The sequence below is a fragment of the Sciurus vulgaris genome (assembly GCF_902686455.1).
Source record: "Sciurus vulgaris genome assembly, chromosome: 8".
Taxonomy (NCBI): domain Eukaryota; kingdom Metazoa; phylum Chordata; class Mammalia; order Rodentia; family Sciuridae; genus Sciurus; species Sciurus vulgaris.
In genome coordinates this window covers 35939480-35966047 of record NC_136468.1, presented here as the reverse complement: position 1 = coordinate 35966047, position 26568 = coordinate 35939480, and the positions used below count along the sequence as shown (strand labels likewise).

Sequence of the window (26568 nt, the reverse complement as noted above, 5' to 3'; positions counted from 1 at the left end):
TTAGTGTGTGTATACTTGTTTGCTTTATGGCATATTTTACTATAAATAGAAAACTCTAGACTTCTACATATAACAAGGAAAGAGAAGATATAAATTTCTGTTGAGTCTATCACACACTCTGTCACTGCCTTTACCTTCCATAATTCACACACCTAGTTTAGGCTTCTGTTTATGCTTCTTGGTTTAAATAAATCTAAGTTTCAAAAAGTTTCAACCTAATTTATAATTTTCACAACAAAAATAATAAGACAAATGATGTCACTTGGCTTAAAGTCTGTACTCTTTAAAATTAAATAAATAGGACAAACACATCTGACATGGTGGGTGTAGAAGTTCTCTTGGTAGAGATATTCTTGAAGCAAGCATTTAGAAGCTGTCAGAGAAGTACATATAGTTCATTTGTGTCAAGAAGAAAACATTGTGGTTAAATTATAATTTTCAGTTTAAAAATTTATTGGTAATGTGGAATGTCAATTGTTTCTCCAATTTTATTTGAACAGAGTTCTCACTGTGTTGCAAAAGTTACTAAAGAGAAATAAATTTCATTGGTTCGTTAATGTGTTGGCTATCTTCCCTCACTCTCTCCTACTTACAAAAGCAGACAAGAAACTAACCCTGAGCATTTGCAATTGCCTGGTAGCAGTCTAGGGGTGTGTGTGTGTGTGTACACACGTGTGTGATCTTGATCCCCACACAACCCTACAAAGAAGGAATTTTTCTTTTTGCTTTTTGGAAGAAATCATGAGATAATTGAGTCTATTAGACATTAACTTGCCAACAGCCACACAAGGAAATGGTGTAGTCACAACCCAAACCGGGTCCTCCTGATTCTATGTTAAATTCAACTTTGATCTTGGGTTTACATTGTGAAATAGTAGATATGGACAATTCACAAACAAGATTGTGGATTCTGAATAACGGGAAGTTGGTTAATTTATGTGTGAACCAACAACTTATCTTAAGCATTCCATTCAAGAGTTAGATAAGGAATATGGTTTAGGAATGTGGCTTCTAGGAATTCAGCATAGAGTTTGTATTTACCAGCTGTATGGTCTTATTGTAAGGCATACACAGTTTGAGATACTCTGAGAATAATTGTCTTTTGTAATTCTGATCAATATGTATAATGTATAATGTGTTGTCCAGTTTTTTATAATAAATATATTATTTCTAATCTCTTGAGGAACTGTGGTTATAGATATGAAGGATAGTGTCTTAATTCATTCTATGTTGCTAATAACCCAATACCACAGATTGGGAAAGTCATAAAGAAAAGTGGTTTATTTGGTTCAAAGTTCTGGTTAAGGGGCCACATCTATTTGGTAATGGCCTGATGCTGACAGAATCTTGAGGCACACAGAGCATCACATGGCAAGAAACAGAGAGCCTGTGTATGAATGTATGCTTTGGTCTCTTTTTTCTCACTAAGTCTCTATTCAGAGGTGGTTAGAATTAGTTACAGTTCAACCTTGAAAACTGCATCTAATTCTAATCACCTCTGAAATTCTCCACTTCCAAACATCATACTTAAATGTCTACTCTACCTCACAATGGGATGAAGCTCCAATATAAGTTTCAGAGGGAACAAACCATACTCAAACCATCTAGCATAAAGAGAGAAGGACTAAGTGTGTACAATGTACCTTAAAGTTACATTTTAATGGGGTCCTTTAGTTATTTCACATTGTCTTCAAACTTATTGTGTCAATTAACTTTTTATTGTTGTGAGCAAAATGCCTAACAAGAACAACTTTGAGGAGGAAAAGTTTGTTTTGGCTCATAATTTCAGAGGGTCACTCTGTGGTCAGACAACTCCATTGCTCTGGGCCATGTGAGGCAGCATGTCATGGCAGAAGGGTGTGGTGGAAGAGCACTGCTCACCTCACGATGACCAGGAAGCGGAGAGAGGGAGACCAGAAAGGGGCCTCAGGGAAGATTCACACTTCCAGGCACATCCCCAGTGACCCACCTCCTCGAACCATGTCCCACCAGCCTCCAATTGCCACCCAATTGGTGCATTCAAACTAGAATAGACTGATTCAGTTACAGCTCTCATAATCTTGTCATTTCATTTCAGAATATTTCTACATTAACACAGGAGCTCTTGGGGGACACCTTGTATCCAAATCATAACATAGAGTTCACATTATAAAGTTTCTTATAGATTTTACTTTGAATTTTTACTACTTCTGAATTCTTCCATTATTTCTCTAATTATTTGCTGACTGAATTCCATTTTCTTTTTAAATAAAAGGTTCCAGAATTGTCTATTTAAGCTTAGAATCTCAGATAGTTGAGTTATAGATACAGTTATTAACAATCACACCTGAAAAATTTAAATGTTATGATGAAATCATGTCATTTCTATTAACATAGAAACTACATCTTATTACTGTTTTAAATCAACTTGATGGAGATTTTACTTGCTTACAAAATTTTAATTTTAACTTAAAAGTAAAATAACATGGGCATAAATGTATATTATGAAGTTTTATTTCTTTCCTTACTTGGACCTTTTATGAAAGTGGTTCAGAGACTGAGACTATAAGGTGCAAAAAAGCAATATCAATTTTCCATTCATGACAGACCTGGTATCAACTTGGTGATAGCAGCAAATACTTTGAGAAACATTTTTTTTTTTTTAATTTCACATCACTACTGCAATTTCTTTGCTGTCTCTGACATTTTACAGTTTGAAATAATTTACTTTCTTGTTTGTTTCCCCACCAAACTGCAAGATTTATAAGGCAGTGAATATAATTTTGAAATTGTAATGCCTGCATATAGCATAAGCCCTGGCTCTAAATAGATAATATTGTTAAAAAGTTTTCTTTTTTTAAGATAATATTTTAAATCGTACCATACAGTGCTATTTAGTTTGTAACTTTGTTTTTTGTTCTTTTTAGGTATATGTGACAGTAGAGTGTATTTTGACATATTATACATACATAGAGTATAACTTACTCTAATTAGGATCCCATTCTTTTGGTTGTACATGATGTGGAGTATCACTGGTTGTGTATTTGTATATGAACATTGGAAAGTTACATCTAGTTCATTCTATTGTCTTTCCCTTTCTCATCCTCCTCCCTTCCCTTCATTCCCCTTTGTCCAATCTAATGAACTTCTAGTCTCTGCCCTTCCTCATTGTATGTTAGCATCCACATATCAAAGTGAACATTTGCCTTTGGTTTTTTGGGATTGGCTTATTTCACTTAGCATGATTATACCACTTGAAGTTGGTAAAATAGTTTCATCAGTTTTTGAAGTAGTATAAAAAGCCACAAAATCATCCATGACTTATTATTCCTCATTTAAAACAATTTACACTATTAAAGACACATATATAAAAGAAGTTTCTAGCAATGCTACTTCTGCCTTATGTTGTGAATAGTATTATTTCAGTGAATGGATGTGATGACCATACTGTAACACATGCAGTAGACTGTTTAAAAAAAATCATCTATACTAATGACATGGAAAATGTTGAGGAAATTAATTTAATTTCCATTTTCTTTTTAGAGCAGTATACAAAGATGCTGATTTGTACCTGTTAGACTCTCCTTTTGGATATCTAGATGTTTTAACTGAGAAGGAAATATTTGAAAGGTAAGTTCTTTGAGTAACTTGTAATGCTCATGCTAAAAGACAAGGAAAAATGACTATACCATCATAGATTGCATATTACCTCTTGAGAAATACATCCACCATTGTAGCAACTCAGGATGGCAGAATGTAACATGGCACCTACTCATGGCCTAGGTTGAAGATTACTTCCCTTAAAACCTTTTCTAATTACCACATGCTAAACCAATTTCTTCCTTTGCTATACTGTTATAACAGTTGCTATCTGTGTAGATTTTACAATATTTTTGCCAGTGATGAATATTCTATTGTTTCAATTGGTTATTATACTTAAGATTTTTACTCACACTTTTGTATCTTAGTATTTTTTTTTTTTTTCTGTTTCCTCAGTAAACAGTAAACTCCTCAAGGAACTAAACACACAGACTAGTTTAATGGTGGATGTTTAGTTTACACATCTACCTCAGTACTTCCTTGGATTCTCCTCCTCAGTCATGCAGATTAGAACTTACATTTCCTTATAGCCCATTTCTGAGCTCAATGTATGTGAAGTTCCTAAGAACAACTGTTAGTTATATGGCTTGATTTCAAAGTTTCAAAATGATTTCATGTACAGTGAAGTAGTTTATTAGGAGAATAGTTATTCTAGTCTCTTAGAAACAAAGATTTTAAGCAATAAACGTTTGTGTGTGTGTGTTTGTGTGTGTGCGTGTGTGTAAAGTCTGCTTAGTTTTAGAAGCATCTTTCCTAGAATTTAGTTAAATTTATTCATTTATTGCCTTTGTTCAAATTTATATTTTAGCACATTCTTAACCTTCAAAACATTCTGGAAACCTGATTACTTTCCTTTAAATTATGCTATTTTAATCCTGTGCTTTACTATATTAAAATATAAAGCCAAGGAAAGCTATCTGACCAGGTACTAGGTTTTCTGAGAAGGAATGTGGCATTTTTCTATTTAACACTGTCAGTTTACACTACTCTCAGTGAAGTGATATATACTAGAATAGTCTATCCATTCACAAATCCCAAGGTGGTCTCATCCCAGCCTCTCTAAATGATTGCAAAGTACTATCAATATACTCTCCATTCAAATTATTCCCAGTTCCCATTTTCACTTCCAAACCAATCTGTATAGATGAGTGCACACTATTATAAATACTTTGAGTAGTTTTTTAAGCTTCTTACATTTATTCTTAACCAAAAAGGAAGGCGATCAACTTTCTACTTTTCCTAAAGCTTACTTTATGCTGTGCACCCTTTACAATAAGGCCAGGTGTTCAGATCTCATATTAAAATCTCAGTTATCTTCTAAATCTCCATAATAGCCCTTAATGACATTTATGTACAATGCTCTGATTTCTATAGTCTTAAAAATGTCAGATAACCTACATCATTTTAAGTATAAAGCAACTCAATTTAGGACAATAAATTTTTGAAGTCATTTAAAAAAATTATAAGAGCACAAATCCACTTAATTAATCAATTAATTAATTTTACTTTTCATGAGTTCAGATCCTTGAAGGGTACAGTATCACAAGGATTCAGTATCCAATGGCCTTACCCAGAAGTCTAGTTGCTTTGGAATTTAACGTGAATGGTGCCCCTGTTTCCATGGGCATGAGTTACCTTTCCCCAGGTTAATCTGGTTTTGTTCAGTTTGTTGCCAGGAGTCACTATGCTGTTTTTTGCTTTATACACAATATAATTCAGTTTCATTTCAGGCATAAACACACCTTTGATTTTAAGAAGAGCAGGGTGTTCTTGTTTGTTCTGGAGACCCCATTAGAGCCAGCAAAATGCTCCTGCACCTTCTAGGCATGCCTGCTTTTAGAATTCCTGTTCCCAGCAGACCTCTTCAGGATCCAACATGGCAGGAAGAGCAAATTTAGTTAAATTCCCAAAATACTATTTTGATAATCCTGTGACTGTGATAAGTACTATATTGTGTTCAAATGTAAGAGTAAAATGATGTCTCTTTCTAAATGATACATAAAGTTTTAGTGTCTAAAGGTAATTGAGATTCCCCTAGAAAGTTGCAGTCAGGATTAACTTCTAGATTAGGGGAAATTTTTATTATAAGAGGGTCAAATTTATTATTATCTAATTCTCAGGTTTTTTTGAAGCTACCAGATTAATCTTAATATGGTCAATTTAAAATGTAAGAGGAACTTAACAAATAGAATATTTAAAAAACACTAAAGCTCTGACATTTTAGAAGATAAGTGGAAATAAAGATGGTGAGAGATAACTGAATGCTATCTAAAAAATTCCTCATTTCCTAGAGAAATAAACAGAGACTCGAAGGGTAAATGATTTACTCAAATTCAGGAATCTACTGAATATCAGCAATTAATTTCATTCTAGATCTATTAACATTCAACTTTACAATAAAGCATGCAATTTCTTGCTGTAATAATTCAAGAGGCACCAAATTAATTACTGTTTACTTTTAGAATCATTTTACATATAATAATAAAATGGTAAAGAGAGATTTTATACAATGAAACATTAATAAAATGCTAAAATTAAATTAATGTTATAATAAAGTATTTATGAAATTGATATTTATATCTTTTTATATTCTTTAAGCTGTGTGTGTAAATTGATGGCTAACAAAACTAGGATTTTGGTCACTTCTAAAATGGAACATTTAAAGAAGGCTGACAAAATATTAATTTTACATGAAGGTAGCAGCTATTTTTATGGGACATTTTCTGAACTACAAAACCTACGGCCTGACTTTAGTTCAAAGCTCATGGGATATGATACTTTCGACCAGTTTAGTGCAGAAAGAAGAAATTCAATCCTAACAGAGACATTACGCCGTTTCTCATTAGAAGGAGATCCTTCTGTCTCCTGGAATGAAACGAAAAAACAATCTTTTAAACAGACTGGAGAATTTGGGGAAAAAAGGAAGAACTCTATTCTCAATCCAATCAACTCTATAAGAAAATTTTCAATTGTACAAAAGACTCCATTACAAGTGAATGGCATGGAAGATGATTCTGATGAGTCCTTAGAGAGAAGGTTGTCCTTAGTTCCAGATTCTGAGCAGGGAGAGGCCATCCTACCTCGCTGCAATGTGATCAACACTGGCCCCACGTTTCAGGGCCGAAGGCGACAGTCTGTTCTGAACCTGATGACACACTCAGTTAACCAAGGGCCAAGCATTCACCGGAGGACGACATCTACAAGAAAAATGTCACTGGCCCCTCAGACAAACTTAACTGAAATGGATATCTATTCAAGACGTTTGTCTCAAGAGAGTGGCTTGGAAATCAGTGAAGAAATTAATGAAGAAGATTTAAAGGTATGCATAAATTACTAGTGCCCTTTCCAGTGTATTCAGGTACAATATAATATGTGGTACGTAACAAAATTTACTCAAATTATCAGGTTAGAATGGAGTTTTATCATAAGACTTAGGAAGTCCAAAATCCATAAAGTATGTGAGCAACTTCAAAATGTAAAACAATCAGTATTTCTATTTGCAGTCCCATAAAATGTGCTGTAAGCCAAAGCAAGGATTTTGCATTAGGTTCTTTACTAGGAATTGTTTTTCATTATTATACATTAAAAAGAATCTGCTTTAGTACCACTTGAAACCTCTGTGGGATGAATTAGAGTATAAATAAATATATAAACAAATAGCTTCAATTATGTAGAGACCAAGAATTATGTCTGTATGAACAAAACCTATGAAAAGAGTATAAAATCTAGTCTTTCAACCAGAACAGGCTCATGTTCTGGCTTAGATGTTAGTCATGACTGATTTTAGTTAGTGTGGGCTTTTTTTTAAAAATCTTTTTAAAATTTTATTATTATTAATAATATTATTATTTTACCAGGGATTGAATCCAGGTGCACTCAACCACTGAGTTGCATTCCCAACTATTTTTATTTTTTATTTTGAGACAGGATCTTGCTAAATTGCTTAGGGCCTCACTAAGTTGCTGAGATTGACTTTGAACTTGCAATCCTCCTGCGTCAGACTCCCAGGCTGCAGGGATTAGAGGCATGCACCACCTTGCCCAACTGACTTTTTGATCTTTTAAAGAATATATGTGAAGCTCACCATATAGTAGTGCCAATATTCAGAACGAAAGTCTGTTATATTGCTAAGAATAAAATGCTTTTATTCTTAAAACAGCAAGCAATATAAAAGAGAAGGATTTTTCATACTGTTTACTAGAAAACTTATGTACATTGGATGAAGTTAACTACTAGTAGAGTTGCAATGAATTAACGTGTTTAATACCATAGGTCATTTAGGAGCAGAATGTACTTGGCAAGTCACAAATCATTTAATGTCACTAGGCCAGAGTTTCCTTCATTATGAAACAAAGGAATAGGTGATCCCTAAAATATATACTTTTATTATTTCTATAATTTTAAAAGTGTTTTCTAAAGGATAGTTCATCCACATGGTTTAATATCCAAGTGAATTCCTCAAATCTGAGTCTATAAGTTTAATTTGAAAGAATGATTTATTTGACTAATAATAGTTACCATTTGTTGATTGTTTCTAGTTCCAGGCAGCATAGACTCAATCCCCACTACTATTTAAGAAAGTACGTATTATTGTCCTCATGTATAGGTAAGGAAGCTGAAGTTTGGACAACTTCAGCATCTTGCCCCAATTCAGATAACTCCTAGGATGTTAGTAGTGGAGCTTGGATTCTAATCCAAGCCTATCTGACTCCAAAAATCTGTGCTGCTAGCCAATGTGCTCTATTCCAATTTCATAGGACCTCTCTTTGAGATTCTAGTGCTTCTTCTACAAATTATGCTGACTTCATGAGAAACAAACCTGTGATTTCCCTTAGGACTATCTGGAATCTCTCTTTTTCAATTTTCTAAAAATTTTATCTGTCAATAGTTAAAAGAAATTCTAGGGAAATATACCCAGGACTAGAATTACATAATTTAAATCACACCTGTAAAGAGGTATTACCCTTTGCTACTGAAGAATGTACAAACACAAGTTGATTTTCAGTCTAGTGTATCTAGCAAAATTCCAAACTACTTATCCATGAACACTTAAAGAAACAAATCTGGGAAACTTCATATTGATGATTTCATTCATTTTTTAAAAGGTGTGACACTGTTAAGCATTTAAATACTAAAATCATCCTACAATAATACAATTATATGACCAATACTTTTAGAATTTTTAAAAAGTACAGTGTGTCACACTTTTCAAAAAGCTGTGTTGTTCCATGGACATCATATTGGTATGGAATCATATCACATGTGGCATTAATTCACTGAGCTCCAAGTAATGTTCCTTTTTTTCCACACATTCAAAATAAAACTGCACCGATGGTATGAAATGATGTTGTTTCATTATAATAATCATGGCTCTTTTTCAGGAATGCTTTTTTGATGATGTAGAGAGCATACCTGCTGTGACCACATGGAACACATATCTTCGATACATCACTATCCACAAGAGCTTGATTTTTGTGCTAATATGGTGCTTAGTTGTTTTTGTGGCTGAGGTAAGGCTATTCTGTGATTTAAAGTTAAATTAAGAAAAGGTTGAAAAGGTACATACATTCATGTGCACACACATATAAATGCATGTGTGTGTACATATGTATACATATATTTTTGTATGTAATTATGATATATTATGGTATAGTTCTTAGATTTTGAAAATCCATAGTTGTAATCACCATTGGTATTTCATTATTTCATACATAGCAAATAAAATGTGCTTAAATATAAATACTGTAATTGAAGACTTTTAAAAAAATAAATTTTATTGTGTATATTTAAGATATATAACATGATATTATGGGATTCATGTAGATTGTAACAAGATTACTATAGCGTAGCAAATTAACATATCTATCCTCTCAAATAGTTACCCATCGTTTGCATGTGTGTATGTGTGGCAAGAATAACTAAGATCTCATTTAGCATGGACCTCAAATATAGTACAATTTTATCAATAAGCCTCATATGGTGCATTATATGTTTAGATATGAAAGTTTTTAATAGAGTGATCCAAAGGCTCAGAGTAGAAGTCCTATATAAATTGGTATTAAGCACTAAAATAGTTCTTCACTGAATTCTAAATTTATTTTGATAATATATTGCATTATTAATTGTCTTCATAAAGTAAGATGAACACATACTATGATTCAGGAATAATTTTAAACAACCCTTTCGGAGACTAGAGTCACATACTTCCTTACAGAAATTGTGTTGTCCTCAACACCCTCATTGTAGTTTCTTTGCCAGGCTTTTGCTGTCCTTCATATCACCAAGTTAAAAGACAGATGGAGGCACAAATAGCATGATGGGCCACATGATGGGCCACAGCACGAGCACTTCCTGAACCTGGAGGAGGATGAGGCTTTCATTTTTTTTTAAAGATCAGGACACCCATGGAAACACCTGAGGGTCCTAGCAGGAGACATCAGTGGGGAAGTGGCAATGAGGTTGAGTGGATAGAATTTTCCCTTCAGTTGTCTAAATGGACAACTTGGCACCAAGGACTTGCCATGAGGAAATTTGGGGTTAGTTTACCAAATCCCATTTGTCAAAATAAAAAGGAGATTTAGGTTTTTTGTTTTTTTGGTTTTTTTTTTTTTGGTAGAATTTGCCCATTTAAAAATGTGACTAGTTGATTAGATAAGAACAAAGGAACACCATGTAGACACAAAAACAGATCTGTGGATTGGATTCTTCCTGTCAATGATTAACCCCAACATTTATTCCCGAGAATGTGGATGTGTCCCAGTGTAAATCTAACCAGATCCCCCATTCTACCTTCAAGGAAGAAATAACCCTGGGGGAGAACCATATAGAAATGCTGAAGAACTGAAACACAAACTTACAATTGTTATTTTTTCCTATTGTTTGGTGGCTTCCATCCTCAGTTAAGAAGGCTCCATAAAGAATCATCTCCTCTCATGATCTTGTAAAATAGTGCTAAATATCTAAAGGTATACACCAAAAAATTGTATAAACTGCTTCAACAGAAAACCACTGATATCCATTTGACCTCTGAGTTTTGGTAATATAACTTCTTTTGCCCTGCCATTTTAAATTAAATAACCAAATGGAGGCTTAAATTAAGATGTATTGTAGTGCCAACCTTGGAATCAGACTGCCTGTGTGTGAGTCCTAACTCTGCCTTATTAACACTATTGAAACTGAGCAAGTTAGTTAACCTGAGACTCCATTTCCTCATCTATATAATGGAGATTGAAATAGTACCAGGTAAATAGGCCATTTTGTGGGTAGAGAGGCATTGTGATTATTAAATACTTAATGTAGGGCTTGGAACATATTGAGCAATGCTAATTGCTACTATCATTAATATACTTATTGTTATATCATTATTATAAATCTCCAGATAGTTTGAGGTGAACAAGTTCATAACAGTGATATAATGAGAGTTTCAATAATTCCTTTTACTCTTTAACAAAAATAAAAGGTTGGGTAATTTGACATCCACATATAAGTAATAAATATTATATTGAAATATACCTGAAATGCACCTCATTAATCTCTACCAGTCATGTCAAATGATTAACATTAATGTGAATGGAACCCAGCCTATGCCCCATTTAATCTCAACCAGTCATTTATATAGTTATTAATGATCTGAGTCCTCTGTATTGTATATATATATGCCACAGTTTCTTTATCCATTCATCAACTGAGGGGCATCTAGTTTTTTTCCACAATCTGGATATTGTGACTTGATCAGCTATGAACATTGATGTAGCCGCATCACTGTAGTATGCTGATTTTAAGTCCTTTGGGTATAGGCCAAGGAGTGGGATAGCTGGGTCAAATGGTGGTATCTTAGGGTTAGGCAAGAAAAAAAGGGTCTGATTGTGGTGGTAATTTCTGTTAATTTTTAAGACTGTGTCTCATGTAGCTCCATGGAGTTAAAGGTAGTTAGGTTACAATATTATTTGCTCACTTAAGAAGACAATGTTAAGCATGGTGGTGCATGCCTGTTATCCCAACTACTTAGGAAGCTGAGGCAGGAGGATCACATATTCAAAGCAGCCTCAGCAATTTATTGAGACCCTCAGCAACTTAGCGAGACTCTATCTCAAAGTAAAAATTAAAAAGGACAGGGGATGTAGTTCAATAGTAAAGCACTTCTGGGTTCAGTCCCCAGTATCAGAAAAAAAAAAAAAAAAAAGAACGATGATCTTTTGTCATTGGACAAGAAACTAAATTATTAAAGAAGATATAAATGTATATAACTACCCATTATTAATTAAGCTTTCACAACTATTGCAAAAATTGTCTTCTTAATGGGAAAAATGATTGATAATGTCCTTTTCTGGGCAAGAAGTAAAATGATAAAAGTTGTGGCTTTTTGGCCAATATCCTGTAGGGACTGCCAGCTCAAAATTTTGAATAATGAAAACATTATACTAATTTTTAAATTATGTGCAAATTATACATCTAAACAAGTCATTCAACATTGTTCACAACTTTGTTGCCTTCTTTGAATCAAAATTTACATAGTTTTTCTTTTAGCTTAGTTTCTTTCTTAATTCCAGAGTGTCTATTTCTCATTGCCATTGAAACATCTCATCCATACTCCACACTGTGGTACAGATGCTAATTCATCATGATAGTTTAGTTCTTTTAAACATTCTTTAGGGCCTCATATTTATGATTGGAGAACTTAAAAGAAATGTAAAGATATATTTTTTTTCTCCAGGAAGTATCTATCTTTAATTTTAATAAAGTTAATCTTTCAATTTAGATATGTGTTTTTACAGAATAGGTTCAATATGCTTCCTTTTTGCAATATGATATACTTAACCTGCCCCCATTTTTGAATTTAAATTTTTTTGTTAAGACTGCTAAACAATGTATTTGGTTTATTCAGTTTGCTAATTCTTATATGAGTGTGCCATTTTGAAGAAGGAATCATTCTATTTTTATAACATTTTATCCTCTATAGAATGATATCTTCTGTTAAGTTCTTGGATATTAACATCAAACCAACAGTCGCTAACATTTCTACTGCCTTGGTCTTCTAGTGGACCTGCATGGCTGTACGTCACTAACTTACAAATAGACTAGGAGGTGCTTTCCTTTGCGTTGCAATTACCAGAGGGTGTTGTTGACAGGAGCTTCTGAAGGTCCTTTCAAAGCTTCCATTGGGTGGTTTTTAGCAAAGTGTCAGAGAACTGCTGTATGGTAATTTTTTTTTTTTTTTTTTTTTTTTTTTTTTTTTTTTTTACTTCCTTTCTCTCTGGTAATGAGGAATTCCTGAGTGGCTCCACATTGTTAATAATATGGGGATGCAGAGCACTCCCAAGATACACTTTCTCTGCTAACTGATGGCAATCCTCCTAGGCACTTTACTGACCATGAATCTATATTTTAAGGCATGATTAAATATTGAAAAATATGCATTAAATATTTTTCAGTAAAATATTGAAAAATATGCATTAAGGTACACTGCATTCTATTTGATATGGAATGATGTTTAAAATCCTGAGAAAATGGAAAATCTTTTTGCTAATCATCTGGGACTATCACTCTATCAGAAATTGTGTCAACTTTATAACCTCTAAGCATTTTGGAAATGAAGTGATAGAATGGACTGAAATATTTCTATGTGCCTCAAATAATTTTACAAAATCACTAATGTTTTAGCTGTAGTCAAAAAAGTAGTTTGGGTTTGTAATTCCATATGGATAGAGTCAGGAGATAGCTTTATATTACAATGACAGGGCCAGTTCTTTAGAAAACTGCTTTGCGTATTGTTCCATTGGTAAATATTATATTTTTACTGAGATTTACTCACATTCAGAGAAGTTGGCAATGCTAGCATTATTGACACTCCTTAATTGGAACGAAGGTAGAATATAATAACAGAGTGACTCAAGACATATACGCTTATCTTAGATCTTGAGTAATTTGATTAGTTGTAAGAAACAGGAACACATTTGTATGAGAACAAAGACTTTTGGAAAGGCTAGACTATTGCTGGGTTTGTCATTTTGAATTTTTATGAATCTCAAAGAAAGCAAGGTAGTTTTTCTCTTTATTGAGAGAGTGCGTGGAGGCTTCGTGTACAATGAACAAAAGTAGGAAAGTGAGAATAACCCCATTAGTCTGTTCATCACTGTGTGCCTCTGATATGTGAATTTAACTAAAATGTATACACCTTTTTAAGTGTAGTACTTCAAAATGTAATTTGCTAATCGATGCTAAATGTTCCCCATGAATTTTTTCTAATACAGTGTGCTTAAATACTTAAGGTAAATTCAAGTATGAAATGAGAATTATATGTATACCAAGTGTATTTGTTTCTTCCCTCTTTGCTTTTATTCTATGCACATTTCCAAAATCATCTTACTAATGATTGCTTGCTTTTTCTATTTCATTCTCTGATAAAGTTATGATTTAGCTAATTGTATAACTTCAGACACTTCAGTCATTTCTAACATGACAATTGTGATAGTATCAGAATGAGATTGAATTTCTCTATAGGGTTTATGATAAAGGAATGTCAAATTGAAATAGAAAAGAGAACAGATAATTTAAATATAAAAGACCATAAAAATCAAAGTTGTTTAAAATTTATTTTCTTTTTTTGTTGTTTTGGGCATGGTATAGGACATTTCTACCTCAGCCAAATGTCTTCACCTTGAAAAAATCCTAAGTTCTAAGAAATTCTCATACTGATAATGTGTGTTAACCTGAATGTATCCTATCTTCATTCATGAACTATGCATTTTTATACTATTGAAACGTTTGATTTTTATAAATATTACTCTCACCTTTTTCAGTAATTAGTCTCATAATTATTACACACCAAAGAGATTAATTTTCTACCAGTAGGCTGAGATTAGTCTCTTTATAAAAAACAAAATGTATTATTTAAAACATTTAGCTATAATCTTAGTTCTTCTGTGAGGTTCAATGAGTAGTCCCTGTTGAATAAAGGAAAGAGTTGGCAGAGTATTTTACCTCACTGGAAACTGAGTTCCATAAACTTAATGCGTTCTTGCCACAAATAATGATGCTCAGAATTCTTATTGCAGCTGCTGGACCCAGGAAAGCAAAGAAAATGAAAATATTTGTATGTATGATGCTGGTCAGGTTGAATATAGAAGCAGACATGGAAAGAATAAGTAAAGATTTTAGAAAAAAAAATCAACCGTGTGTTGTTCCATTCCAGGTGGCTGCTTCCTTGGTTGTGTTGTGGATACTTAAAAAGTGAGTATTTTATGTCTTATTGTGAATTGAGTTTTGTTTCCATTGATTATTTGGATCTTATGAAATATTGCAATATCCACTGTGTTTCATTTCCTCTCTGTGTAACTGAAAATACAAGTTTCAGTCATCCTTTCGTTTCTGAGGGGAATGGGTTCTAGGACCCCCACAGGTGCCCAAATCTGCAGATGCTTTATTCTCTTATGTAAAATGGTGCCGTATTTGCATCTAACCAAGGCCTACCTTCCTCTTTTTTTTTTTTTAAATCATCTCTAGATTACTTGTGATACCTAGTACAGTTTGTTACATAAATAACCGTTAGAAAGAGTTGTTTGGGGAATAATGACCAAAAAAAAAAAAAAAAAAAAAAAAATATGTTCAGTACAGATGCAATTAAAAAAAATGTTTTCAATCCACTGTTGGTTGAATCCATGGACTTGTGATCTGCAGGTCCATAAAGCCAACTGCATTTTAAGTTGTGAGTTTGTGTAGTTCCTACAGCATTTGTCCATTTCTAAAGGAATTAACTATGTTCAACTTCTGTGACATTCAATAAAATATCTGAAACATTATATACTTAGTATTTTTCTCTAAATATTTTGATCTAATAGAGATCAATTATGTCCATTTCAATGGTAAAAAAGCTTAATCTACTCTTTTGCAATAGACAATTTTTTAGATTAATGGCTAATTCAATATATTATGTTTCTTTAGACACGAATTTAGTTTTTGCATGTATTGGAAATTCAGTAGACAAGTTTGGTTGCCAAATAACGTTTTTCCTTTTTTTTACAGCAACCCTCCTCATGGTGAAGGGAATAGTACTAAAAATGCAAATAACAGCTACGCTGTGATTATCACCAGCACCAGCTTCTATTATGTTTTTTACATTTATGTGGGAGTTGCTGACACTTTGCTTGTTCTGGGATTCTTCAGAGGTTTGCCACTGGTGCATACACTAATCACTGTGTCGAAAATCCTACACCACAAAATGTTACATTCTGTTCTTCAAGCACCCATGTCAACCCTCAACACGTTGAAAGCAGGTACTTGACTAGGTCTGCAAAATCCAACTGCTGATCCATCGTCAGCAGGGCCTGTGATGCAGGTGGCTTCCTAGGAGAGGCACTGGCTTTCGCAGAGTGTCATCTGCACTTTGTTGAGCCTCCTCATGACTGGCATGTGCATTTCTCAGATAAAACAGGCTCCTGATATTTCTACATCAGATAACTAGAACAGCTTAGTTTATGAGAATGTGATGCTGATGGGGCAGTAGCAGCAGCAGCAGTCTTTTCTTTTCAGATATTTGCTCTAGCTGCCTTCTGGGCATCCTGTCATTAACATATAATATATAATGCTGTTTAAAGAATGAGGAAATTTAAAGGGATAGAGGAAAATGTATAATTCTCCTACTAATAAAGTCATTTCATAGGGCAGAATAACCTAGTTTCATGTAACTGGTCAGGAATAATCATATAAGTTTGTTCCATTTTATTTTTCCAGGAAGGAAATAAAAAATGCATTTTGAAACTATTTTTCACACCACTGTAAAGTTAGAAAGTAAGAGTAGTGGAATAAAGGGGCTAAAATTTTTTCAAAACTTAGGGTCATGAAGTACTTTGAAATTATTTAGTTCCATTGATTCACCTTTAGACAAATTCACCCTTAAAGACTTAATGATTAATAAGTTGTATTCTTATAGCCATCTGTAAAGCTCACTATATGTGGCACTAAGCCACAGAGGGAATGGTACATAGATGAACAAGCCATGGTCCTTAGAGGAGGACATAGGCAAGAGGAGGAGACTGACACAGAAATACTTGACCATGAAATGAGGAATGCATTGCAATACTGTCAAAGTGATTTGTATCAAGATAAGACTTACCACTTTTTTGTGGGTAACAAAATTTCATAGGAAGATCTTAATATTTGTTCTGAAGCCTGTGTGTCAGTAAAGGCTTTCCTCCTTTGGATATACTCCCTGTCATCCTCTGTTTTAGCATTGAGAATTTTAGACCTAATGGGATGCTCAATTCACTTGGTCCAATGAGTTCATTTTTTATGGAAATTTGAGATCCAGAGAAAGTAGAGGATTTGCTTGAGTTTCTGCCAGAGTCAAAAATGTGCCATAAAATACAATAGAAAGATCAGGAGCATTGATTGAGGCCTGGTTTGGCCCCATAAATGTGATCACGAATAAGTTACTCTTTTAAGCTTTGGCTTCCTTGCCTGTAAGGTGGGTAAAAGAATAATTATCTCAGAGGGTTTTGTGAGGGTGAAACAGGACAAGTTACTTGCCTGTCAACATAGCCAACATGAAATAAATGTTAGTTTCCCATCACGGTTCCCTTCTGTAGAGCATCGTTCCCATGGGGCCTGCTTCCCATTCTACCTCTTCGCTTTTCTTAGTTCTTCCTTCCCTTACACACCACTTAAGGCTGGTTTGCGCCTTCTCGATTTCATACTTAAATGATCACCACTCATTTTCATTTTCTCATTTGTCTTACTTTTCCAACTTGCTCCTACTTTGTGAGATGATTCCTGAACATTCTTGTGTTGTTTGTATTTCTTCTTATTTACACTCTTGAGAATTGCAATGGCAAGTTGACCTTACACTATCCCTTTTCCTGCCTGTTCTCTGTCGCCTCCTGTATTTGTGTGCAAGGATTGTGCTTTCTTTTAAAATCCATCTGTATTGCTGACTCACGAGCCATTAGCTCCCATTCTGTCACCTAGTTATTCTCTGCTATGCTTGGCAACAGCTGGTGTAATGGGACTTGTAATTTCTCCCAGATGTGCCCTTCTGCAATTGTACATTGACTTGATTTTCTGATTCCTTGCCTGATTTTCCTGTGTCACTTTTGAATGACCTTAAGCCTACACAGACACATAATAGATGCTCAGCAAAGTACAGGGAATGGATGAAAGTGTGAATGTGTATTTTAACAGAATATCACTATCTGAAGTACAGTAAGCACCAGGATATTTTTTTCACTAAAGCAATCTTTCATTTTTTAGACAGTGATTATAAATCCCATGGATGATTTTTTCAACTTTTTGTATGTTTATGGAAGGACATACAAATATGTTTAATGAAATGTGCTAAAGAACAAATTAATCAACAGCTATTTGTTGAGGAATTCCTACATTTAAACCTTTTTGGCTTGGGGCCCTGGTGATACAAAATGAATGTGGTATGATCCTATTGACCTCTAGCAGTGACAACCCAGGAAAAGAGATAAGACAGATGTACACAAGCGACTGTGATATACAACATGTATGTAGTCCTGCGACAGGGAGGTGCAGCTGAGGGTGAAGAGTCTAACTCCATGTGGAGCACACACCGAGGCTTTCTTGTAGGAGGGGAGTTCGAGTTGGGTCAAGGAAGAGATACCAACTTCGACAAGCAGGGATGAGGGCAAAGGGTTTCCAGGCAGAAGGAACCAAGTGGGGAAAAGAAGAGAGGTAGCAAAGTGTAGAGTGTGTTTATCAAAAAAAGACCAGCTTGACTGAAATAGGATATTTGAGTAGAGGAAGCTAGTACTTGCTAGGTCACTTAAGGCCAAATTATGGAAAGCATTAAATATTAAACTAAGAATTTTGGACTTTATCCTACACTTAATAGAGGGTGAATGATAAAGTTCATTATTACTTTGTTTGTACAGTATTTTGTTACATTTTATCTAATTGTTTGTTTAACTCCTCTCTAGACAATGAATTCCTCAAGGGCAAAGAGCGTGGCTTATTCACCTCTATTATCTCAGTTTCTGGCTTTGTGCCTGACACATAGTAGACACTCCATATGTAACTTTTTTGATTAAAAAAACAACAGGTCAGATTTAATCATGGCAGGAATGTAGAAGAAAGGCTGAAACTTTAGGTTGCCAGTGAAGAGGGTAGAAAGAGAACATGGCAAAGCAGATCCGCAGAGTGAGAGGGAGGAGAGGGAGAAGTGTCATGGATTCTGTAGAGATATGTCGGGAAGGTAGACCGGAGAAGTCAGAGGAGAGGGAGAGCTCTATGTTATGGAATACAGACATAAAGGAAATGGTGATAGCATATCCAGCGAATTATCTTTAAACTCAAGGTTGCACAAGTAAGGAGGTAGTTTGAATGATTATTAAAGACTTTTTTTTTTTTTAACCTGAATCCTACAGGAAACTGGGTTTTGTAACAGTTGAGACACAGGACAGGCATGGTGGCACACACCTGTAATCCCAGCAGCTCAGGAGGCTGAGGCAGGAGGATTGCAAACTCAAATGTAGCCTCAGCAATTTAGTGAGGCCTTAAGCAACGTAGCAAAACCCTGTCTCAAACAAAAAAATAAAAAAGGGCTGGTAATGTGGTTTAAGATTAAATCCTTGTACTCCCCCCAACTCCGCAAAAAAGTTGAAAAGTAGGATACAATATCTTGAACACATAGTTACTTAGAACCTTGGACAAAAATAAATTTTGTGAGTCCTTATTTTACTAATTACGTGCCAATTCTCATATGAATTCTGAATCTTTCTGCTAAGATCTAAGTTTAGTATTAAATATATTGATATGCCCTTTAAAATTATTTGATTCTTTAGAAATTTATCTTTTTTCATATTATAGGTGGGATTCTAAATAGATTCTCCAAAGATATGGCAATTTTGGATGATCTTCTGCCTCTCACCATATTTGACTTCATTCAGGTTTGTAAAAATTAACTATTATTAAGTATCTTTGCATGTGTCATATTGCTTTTTCAATAATTACAAAAAGAAGTAAATGAGTTTTAGCTCAGTTTTCATTTGAGAGTTGAAGTCCTGTTTATTGTATAAATTATTTGAATGTCAAAATTCTTCAAAATAGGTATAACTTTAGTAAATGCAGTAAAAAATTAGACCTATTGACCTGCCCCAAACCCAACACCACTCACCTTTAGCTATAATAACTGTCTACCTGTAAGTGTGTGAGTGATTTGAAAGGCACAAAAATCTATCCCCTCCCCCTGTCGCTGACCACAAAACATGACATTATTATTACATTGGCATCACTATTCGATGGAAGCCTACCTATCTCCCAAAGGTCCACACTGAAATGACGTTGGATTAGCAGCCTCCACATGAACACTTTGGCAGAAATTAGCTAATCAGTTCCCTCAAGCGAAGAGGCAGAAGTAAGGTAAGTTTCTGAACAGATGAGAGGAAAAAGAAAAAGTCATACTATGCATAGGCTGTCCTGGAGTGACAGACATGAATGGGTCTCCAGGGTAGCTGGGTTGAGGATGACTCTCTGGGGTGAGTGTCTGACAGTAGTGAGAGTTGAAGAGGAAAAGGGACATGATGACGGAAGTGACCTTGGGGAAACGTTAGGACTCCAAAATGGCAGAACTAAGGAACATTAGGAGTTGATACCCTTGGCTCTTGCACCAGGCTTGAACACAGCTTTCTGAGCTTCCTGTCTGGTTTAGTTGAAGCTCGGGGACCAAATGCCATGTGCCTCAATGGCATTTGCTTAGGAAAGCAGTTGGAACAGAGTGCTGCTCATATGGGGATGAGTTGTTCTCTGCTCTTCTTGACCCCTCCCGCTGCCCCCAGTGAAATATTGCTGTATTAAAAGAACTTAAAACAAAACAAAAAACAAAACAAAACAATAAAAGGACTACCACACATGTGTGTATACATAACCAACATCGACAGATGCAGAGAAGTCAGCCTGTCGGTATGCCTCACCTACACTGATTGACAATCAAATACTTTTACTGTTCCAAGTGACCTTTTGCATTTTGGATTTCCTTCAGTTGCTGTGTTTAGAGATATAACTCAGTAGCACCTGCTGGAATTTTTTTAATCCATGTTTTGAGTTCAGGCATTCATAGGAATGTTCCTGTGTCTTTCTTTAAAATGCTGAAACTTCGTTCCTCATTCTAGGAGTGTAAATCATGGGTGCCAAATATGATCCTATTAAATGAGTTACAGACTGGAACGTGAATGTCTTGACCTGCTTACAGATGTGTTCATGAACGGTGCATGGTGCCCCTTTGAGAGTTATTTTTCTACTTTTGTGGTCTACCGGACATCTTCTGAGTCAGTTTGAGGCTCACCACAAAAATCCTATGGGAGAGCTAATTTTTAAGTATTTATTTTATAAATTAACACTTTTTGACATATGTGATGGATCTCAACTCCTTTCTTTTATACCAGTTTGAATAATTTCTGCTCAAATCCTAATGCTATTGAGTTTCATGTGCTATTCCTTCACAAGTGATCAGGCCGAACTCTTTTTACCCCAGCATTTTTTTATTGGACATTGTAGTAGTACATAATAATGGGATTTGTTGTTACATACTCATATCTACAGATAATACAACAATATGATTTGGCCAGGGTCACTCCCTAGAACTTCCTCCCCTGCTCCCTTGATCCTTTTCCTCTACTGATCTCCCTTTGATTTTCATGAGATCCCCCACTTCCTTTCTTTTCCTTTTTCCACATATGAGAGGAAATATGATCCTTGACCTTCTGAGTTTGACTTATTTCCCTTAACATAATGCTTTCTAGTTTGGCAAAGCTCTTTTATTATAATTTACCAACTTTATTTATAATGGAAGACATCCTCACATTATGGAAGCAGTTGACACTGAATCTTGAAGGGTCTCAGTTTTGTCACCTGTACATTAAAACTGATGCAAGTCCCTTTCAGTTCTAAAGCTTTATGGCTCAGACTGGCTAGCTGGAATTGGACCATCCATGACAAATTTGTTCTTTTTTTTTTTTTTTAACAAATGGGGTACAACTCGTTTTTCTGTTTGTACGTGGAGTAAAGGCATACCATTTGTGTAATCATACATTTACATAGGGTAATGGTGTTTGATTCATTCTGTTATTTTTACCTTCCTCGCCACCCCTCCCACCCCTCTTTTCCCTCTATATAGTCCCTCCTTCCTCCATTCTTGCCCCCCTCCCACCCCCCATTATGTATCATCATCTGCTTATCAGCGAGATCATTTGTCCTTTGGTTTTTTGAGACTGGCTTATCTCACTTAACATGATATTCTCCAATTTCATCCATTTGCCTGCAAATGCCATAATTTTATTATTCTTTATGGCTGAGTAATATTCCATTATATATATATATATATATATATATATATATATATATATATATATATATATATCACAGTTTCTTTATCCATTCATCAATTTAGGGGCATCTAGGTTGTTTCCACAATCTGGATATTGTGACTTGATCAGCTATGAACATTGATGTGGCCGCATCACTGTAGTATGCTGATTTTAAGTCCTTTGGGTATAGGCCAAGGAGTGGGATAGCTGGGTCAAATGGTGGTTCCATTCCAAGTTTTCTAAGGAATCTCCACACTGCTTTCCAGAGTGGCTGCACTAAACAAATTTGTTCTTGAAAGCAAACAGAAAAACTATGCCTAGCATCCCACTTATCTCTATATCTGAGAAATCATTTCTTTGTGAAATAGAAGCATGAGTATTTAAAAATACTCATTTAAATATAATTTAAAATTCTATTCTCAGCCTTAAAACTTTAAGTACTCTTGATTTCTTCTCTCTTATCCAGTATATGGCTTTGTACTGAGACCTGCTACTTTGATCTCTGCAACTTGTTTTTCATATCTTTGCCCATCCCTCTGTTCATCCTATTAATCCCCATTAATCTGTTGCTTAGACATTTTCAAGAACTCCTCATAATTTATGAATTAGATGCCAAATCAGGTGTTTATTATGTGGTTTTAAATAGCTTTTAATTAATTAATTCATTTTTTTTTTTTTTTTTTTTTTTGCTGATTTCAAAGTGACCTTTATTATCCTCTCTTCCTACATTGTAGAAAGCTCTCTGTGGCTTTCAGTGTCAGGAATTTTAATTTTTTAAATTTTTGGTGCTGGGAATTGAACCTGGGGCACTTTACCACTGAGTGAGTTTCATCCCAGTTCTTTTATTTTGAAACAAGTCTCACTAAGTTGCTGAGTCTGGCCTTGAACTTGTGATCCTCCTGCCTCAGCCCAAGCAGCTGGGATTATAGATGTGTGCCACTGAGTCTGGCTCAGGGATGGTTTTGAGCTGTATCAGTGGGTGGAAATGTGCTGCCACTTCTTAGGAGCCTGAAAAGATTTTAGGTTTTCACATTCTTTTTTCTTATTTTGTTCATTTGTTCGCTGGGAACATTTAGGATTTTGGTAAAGATGAATTGGATTTAGAAATGTGTGCTCACATTTCATCTTATCCTGAAGTTCCTCCATTTGTTTATTTGTGTTTTTATTTAAATGGTGGGTGCCCTCTCACTAATATGCATGGCCTAGAATGACTTCCGTCTAATTGATTATGAATTAAAAACTAGGATGGAATTTAATATTTTTATATAATTAGAGTATCAAATATATTAAACCAGTCAGTGCCTTTAATTTTGCATATGGTGCTAAATTATTAGGCTCTGACTTCAGTTTTTAAGGATGACCTCTTATGTAGAAAAGGAAGTTAATTTTTTCAAGACTGAGACTTATTTTTCATTTATTCTTTTGTTTGGACTACCCTGGGTAATTACAGTTGCTAGAAATCTGATAACCGTGTTAATGTTACTCATTTCCAAATGCAACCACCTTCTCAATTCTTCTCTAGCACAGTGTGATAGCTACCCAATACCACCTGTGTTAGTCAACTTCCTGTTAGTGTAACAAATACCTGAGACAAATCAACTTATGAAAGGGAAAGTTTATTTGGGCTTCCAGTTTGTAGAGGTTGCAGTCCATGATTGGTTGACTCAGTTGCTTTTAGGCCTGTGAGACAGCACAATGTGGTGGAACAAAATCTTTTACCTTGTGGTCAGAAGATAAAAAGACTAGAAGGGGCTGGGGTTCCACTAAAGGCTACACTCCTGGTGACACAAAAACCTCTACTAGGTCCCAGCTTTAAAGGTTCTGACACCTCCCAAAAGCCCCAAGCTGGGGACAAAGCCTTTAACACTTGGGTCTTTGGAGACATTTCGGATTCAAACTACAGCACCACCTATTTTATATTAAGATAGTTACAATTGCATTCCTAAAATCTCTGTCATCTTAGCAGTCATTAAAAATAATGCTTTCAATAGAAAATAAGTTCAAGACTAGTATGTTTCTTATACCTACCCACTTTTCTTGCCCAATGTTTAATGGAAACATCACCAAATTGGCATTGCGTGGTAAAAAATAGCATAAGTCAAAATTAACACATTGTAATTTACGACTGTCAACAGCAAGTAAGAGACCCTGATCCTAATGGAGTAGCTGAGGGTTCCTGATATTATCAATGCAACAGCAATTGATTTTAGGCATGCCAATATTTAATGTGGTGACCCATTTAAATTGTCAGATTCCTCCATTAACCATACTTGGAACTTAGTTTTTCTTTTTCTCCAAGAGCTCCTATTTCTTAGAAATAGTTGGCCCAAGTTTAAAAAAACCATGGTTTGCCATTGATGAAGTGTCTTGCCACTTAGTAACTGGGGCATTTGGAGCTTTCTCATTGTTATCATGACATCTGTAGGCCAAGAAGATAATATGGAAGATTCTTTTTACTTTATTAAGTCATAATGTACCTAGTTCAGTAACAATAAAGATCCATTCAAGAACTTGTTGAATGAGTAGGTAGCTGGCATTTCTGCATTTGATGACTGGAGATTGAGGGTCCTTGAAAGATGATCATCTGAAGTTTCAAATGGAAATAGCAACCCATTCAAAGATTTATGCTACACCCCATCCTTGCCCCATTTACCAGAATATTATATGTTCCTATGAATCAGTTGGAAAATACACGTTACCACGGAAATTGGGAGAACTGGCTCACTGATTAGTATGTGAATGTAATAAAGGGTTTGTTTTTAATACTTATTGTAGACAGATTCTTCATTCAAACGGGTTATTGTGGAGTAAGATTATTTATCTTTAAAAAATACATAGATTTGGTGTCCTGTAGAATTATAGAATTTAAGGCTTTAACTTTATCCTAAAGAACACCAATCTGGCATTCCTGTTTCTGAGATTACTAACAGTGTTCAAGTTTTGGATAATATCAAAAGATGTCTGTAATGGATGGGCTCAAGTGAAGTGCAGTATTCATTTTGACAATACGTGATATAGAAAAACCTTATTTCACATTAAATCAGCCATTTCTCAAAATCTGTGTTTGGGCTGTTAGAGTATCTCCAATTATTTCAAAGAATGGGAAGAAGAGAGTTAGCGAGGGGAATAAACTTTAAATTAGAATGCCTTCAATATTCAATGGGAGGAAACTAGGTTCAGAGAAGTTAGATGATTTGCCTGAATGACTAACCTATATTTAAGCCAGGTATTTCTGACTCAAAAATTCCAAGACAAGTTCTCAATTTTCCAAATATTATCTCAACAAGCCAGGCAAGGTAGTGCATGCCCATAATCGTAGTGACTTGGGAGACTGAGGATTTAAACCTTCAAAAAGGTTACTACAAGTATCCTAAACATTTTAAAGATCTTTTATAGACCCTAGAATAAAACAGGGTACTTTGAGATAGCTGTCTTCTCTACAGTAGGAACACATCTGCCTCTTATTAAGAAGAGTAGGAGGAGTTCAGATAGAATATAAGTCACTGATCTGTGTGTGGTGCCACATGCCTGTAATTCCAGTGACTTGGAAGTCTGAGTTGGGAGGATCAGGAGCTTGAGGCCAACCTTGGAGACTTAAAGAGACCCTTCCTCAAAATAAAAAGGGATGAGGATGTAACTCAAAGGTAAAGCACCCCTGGGTTCAATCCCCAGGACCAATATATGTGTACATATAAACAAAGAGAAGAAAATAGAAAAAAAAAAAAGAAGAAGAATTAAAAAAAAAAAAAAAAAAAAAAAATGTTCAACATACCTTGTCCACTTTATGACATGGAAATGTTTGCTCACAAGTGTCTTCTTTGATCCTACAGTTGTTATTAATTGTGATCGGAGCTGTGACTGTGGTCTCTGTTTTACAACCCTACATCTTCCTAGCAACAGTGCCAGTGATAGCGGCTTTTATTATGTTGAGGGCGTACTTCCTCCACACCTCACAGCAACTCAAACAACTGGAGTCTGAAGGTATGACATCGAGGATGCAGGGTTCACCTGGGAGAAAACCACAGGAACATTTGGGAATTCTCCATTGTTAATCCACTTTTAAAAATCCTGCTCTTAAACTCTTACATTATATAACAATGATTTTTTTAAAAAATATATACGTATGTAAAAGGAAACTACATTGCACATGGATTATTTTTGTCAACTCATGACTATTTTGATTTTGAAACTAGTATAGAGTCTGGCTAGGGTTGATGTCTACACAGTCATTCATAATTATATCATTTATATTTAAAGAATTTCAAAAAGATTACTATCAGTATCCTAAATTTTTTAAAAATTTTCATAGAACCTGGAGAAAATTCGTTGCTACTACTGAAAATTTCTCTTGGTTCCCAAATAACACCAGACAGAATTCTTACATTGTCTTATTGTCCTCAGACCATTCTTTTATGTCCTATGGCTGCCTTTTTTTGTCCCCAAACTCTCCTTGAGTTCTTTTAGAAGCACATTTGTATGCAGCAAGCCTGCCTGTGGGTGCATTTTCAGGAGATAAACTTCCAATGTGTTTATGAGCTAAATTATGTCACATAAACTTAAATGAGACTTGAAAGGATTGTCTTCAAAGAAAAAAAAAATTTCTCAGGATTGAATAATTTCGTATTAGCCAGAAAAACAATGCCCAGAGGTAGCCAAGAAATGTGAGTAA

At 34.8% G+C, this 26568-nt stretch overlaps 1 protein-coding gene across 3 annotated transcripts in view; it reads left to right on the top strand.

Moving 5' to 3' along the window:
- CFTR (CF transmembrane conductance regulator) overlaps positions 1-26568 on the top strand; it is a 159662-nt gene that overhangs the window by 88544 nt on the left and 44550 nt on the right. For all 3 annotated transcript variants that reach the window (XM_079150515.1, XM_079150517.1, XM_079150516.1), the window contains exons 13-19: positions 3523-3609; positions 6178-6898; positions 8961-9089; positions 14771-14808; positions 15601-15851; positions 19405-19484; positions 25730-25880. In XM_079150515.1, coding sequence (XP_079006641.1) covers positions 3523-3609; positions 6178-6898; positions 8961-9089; positions 14771-14808; positions 15601-15851; positions 19405-19484; positions 25730-25880 — 1457 coding nt within the window. The remainder of the gene's footprint in view (positions 1-3522; positions 3610-6177; positions 6899-8960; positions 9090-14770; positions 14809-15600; positions 15852-19404; positions 19485-25729; positions 25881-26568) is intronic.